Source organism: Pyrus communis, chromosome 12 (genome assembly GCF_041283825.1).
Source record: "Pyrus communis isolate YQ-2024b chromosome 12, ASM4128382v1, whole genome shotgun sequence".
Taxonomy (NCBI): Eukaryota; Viridiplantae; Streptophyta; class Magnoliopsida; order Rosales; family Rosaceae; genus Pyrus; species Pyrus communis.
The window spans coordinates 25,826,595-25,829,567 of NC_142576.1; the positions used below are offsets into that span (position 1 = coordinate 25,826,595).

The 2,973-nt window shown below is 42.9% G+C and overlaps 1 protein-coding gene across 1 annotated transcript; it reads right to left on the reverse strand.

The window, feature by feature from the left end:
- Positions 1-435: 435 nt before the first annotated feature.
- LOC137745820 (ricin B-like lectin EULS3) lies at positions 436-2,579 on the reverse strand. The gene is made up of 4 exons (XM_068485833.2): positions 1,782-2,579; positions 1,558-1,680; positions 860-1,088; positions 436-687 (listed from the first exon to the last, which is right to left on the reverse strand). Coding segments are annotated over exons 1-4 (1,053 nt in total). The 5' UTR covers positions 2,481-2,579; the 3' UTR covers positions 436-685.
- Positions 2,580-2,973: the final 394 nt, after the last annotated feature.

Genomic DNA, 2,973 nt, shown 5'->3' on the forward strand with positions numbered 1-2,973 from the left:
ACCTTACAGAGTCTAAAACCATAAACATAAAAATTTACTAACCTAAATGGGTAAGCATCAAATTTCAATAACATCTCGAGTCCCGTATCTTCACTACCCATTTTCTGAAAATTTCAATGATCTGTCTGCATGAGTTCCTCGGAAACTCTTTCAGTCACAAGACCTTGGTTGTGGTGGTTCAACCGAACCTTGGGAACCATTGGTTTAGGAGAGATTTAGGCAACCCAAGCACATGCACTTGGACGGGCCTAAGGAACATTTGTTATAGTGTGATCCATAATCAAGTGCAATCGCACCTCAAGAATTCAATACTTATCTTTTACACGCTACATCAACCTATGCCTTTATGATTGGTACCTTGAGGTGTAACTAAAAGCATCCTAAGTAAACAAACAAGTAATAATGACAGCGAAAAAATTTAGGCATTGCAACAAGTTGTTCAAAAACAGTGGATAATTATTTTGATAGATTATAATACATAATCAACTCTTTGTTTTTGCTAACACATTATACGTATGAGCCACAGTTGTAGTAGTTGACACTTAATCATACATCAATAGTTTCACACATCATAAACATCAAACTCAAATCCCTCACCATGAGAACTAGGAGGAGTCTTCCAAACTTAATACCTTTTTAAGCACGCGATGCTGTAATAACTCATGGCAGCATTACTGCAAAAGGATCCTGCATTTAGCATCATTAAAAGGGAATGAAATTAGTTACTAGGAATCTTATGACTTAATAAGAGATAACAATACTTGGGAAAACTGTTAAGAAATCCAAAGGTGGAAGTAAGCATAATGAAAAAATTGCAAGGAAATTTCTTGGTTTTACGAGTTATATGTAGAAAACTTACAGTGAGGTACAATCTTCCATCTCTGGTTATCACCTTTATTTTTATTCCACAGGACTATGGTAGTGCCATCATGAACACCCCCAGATTTCTTGTCACCATGAAAAGCATCCAAATTAAGGTGAATGTTATTAACCATCCTAACAGTTCTGAAACCGTCACCTAAGTCTGCACTCTCGGTCCACAGCATAGACTCATCAAGAACATCTGGATTATAAGGTCTCAGCTGCACCTGCAACATGAAACAAGACAGACTTAGTATTGATAGTTTAAAATTCATAGCATCTCTAGGCTCCACACCAAGCAATGAAAATTTTAGAATCCAAGATATAATTTGCATGTGCACAAGACTGGGGGCACTGTGATGAAACTTTTTCTTCCACTTATAAATTTCTTTTTTTTCATAGAAATTGGTACTTTTACAAGTCTAAAACACATAGCAAGGCAAACACCAATTAAAGACAAAAATGTTGGGCAGGAAAAACAAAAACTTAAAAGAGAAAGGCTTTGAAATTCTGAAGATTTCCCTCCACACAGTGTCCAAGTGGGGTATTCATGGTGACATATTAAACAACCGCTGGACCTTCAAAATTACTACTAGCAATGGCAAACAAAATACATGGAACCATAAAAAAAGGCGAAGCTTGACAAGTTTCAACAACATTCAACAAATTATAGAGTTTTGGAAACAAGAGTCATACAGGCTGAGTGGCTCCGATGGAATGCTTGAGGGCGTGGCCAGTGGCTTTGTTGATGAGAGCAAAGGAAGGGAAGCGCTCTTCGTCCTTCACTTGTGTGCTGTACTTCTCGTCTTTATACCACCGCTGCAATCAATCCAATCCAGAAATTAGCAAATCCAATCACATTCACACACAAGGAGAAATAATAAATCAAATGGAGGGGAGGAGAAAGAGAGACTAGTGACCTGGAAGTCATCGGTTGGTTGGTATCGGGCAAGAATGACCTTGCCCTCTCTGATGGTGAGAGATAAATTGGGGTCGGCCTTTGAGAAGATTCTGAAAGTGGGCTTGTTAGAGAGGTAAGAGTTGTGGGGAGAGGAAGAGGGCAAGTGAAAGGTGTGATGGGTTTCAGTTCCAAACTGAGGAGCAGGGGATTCATGGTGAACTTGATGAGCAACATGGTGCACGGTAACAGGCCGTGGGCTTGGAGTAGCTTGTGACGATGGGTAGTCGTAATTCTGTACTGGTGGCGCTGGTGGTTGGTGGTGGAGAAACCCTTGGGATTGGGAAGGTGGACTTGGAGGTGCATAACCATGGGAAGAGTGGGACACATGGCTCACACGGATAGGTGGTGGTCTATCTGCTTGGTGGTATGAATTTGGTGGTGGTTGATCTTCTCTGTAGCAGGAAGGTGGTGGTCGTGGATGTTGATCCTCTCCATAGTTGTAAGGTCTTGGAGGAGGTGGAGGTTGATCCTCTCCATAGTAGTAAGGTCTTGGAGGGGGTGGAGGTTGATCCTCTCCATAGTGGTAAGGCCTTGGAGGAGGTGGCGGTTGATCAAAGGGAGACAGCGTAGTTCCCGGTGGCGGGTAACTCTGTCTTTCTTCATCGTCCCTCTGATCATGAAGACGGTGATGGTGGTTTCTTTGATTTGGGAATTCCATTGCTCAATGCTCTGATTTTTTCTGTCGGTATTTTTTGTTGCGGACTTCTGTCCTTATGATATGCTTTGAGATTTTCAGCAGTGGCGAGTCAACAATATCATTATCATTAAGCTTCATTAAGATCAACTCTTGCTGCCTGGGCCATCCTCTTGCCAGCCCACTGCGCCAGCGCGGTCCATGTCAGTTCCCGCTTCCTCCTCTTCCGCTGGTCCATTTCCTGACATGGCCAGAGCCCAGCGCCTCAGAACAGCGCCCCAGCTCTCTCAGCTCGGCGCCTCTGAGCCGCGCCTGCTCCACTCCTCCTGACGTCAGCTCAGCCGACAGCTCCTCTACCTCTTGTGCTGACAACCCACGTGCCGGCAGCCGCAGAACGGACCAGGATCCTCTCCTAATCTAAGGATGAGGATTTTCATGACCAAAGGATGTGAGTCGTTGGATGAAAATCCAACGGCTACAAACATGAAATCACTTTAAAGTTATAATAATTATAACC

Bases quoted from the DNA above. Each gene is read 5' to 3' on its own strand.
- LOC137745820 (XM_068485833.2), bottom strand. From the start codon at position 2,480: ATGGAATTCCCAAATCAAAGAAACCACCATCACCGTCTTCATGATCAG. The intron at 1,681-1,781 runs GTCACTAGTCTC...GATTGATTGCAG, and splicing joins AACCAACCGATGACTTCCAG to CGGTGGTATAAAGACGAGAA. The intron at 1,089-1,557 runs GTATGACTCTTG...TTCATGTTGCAG, and splicing joins CCATCGGAGCCACTCAGCCT to GTGCAGCTGAGACCTTATAA.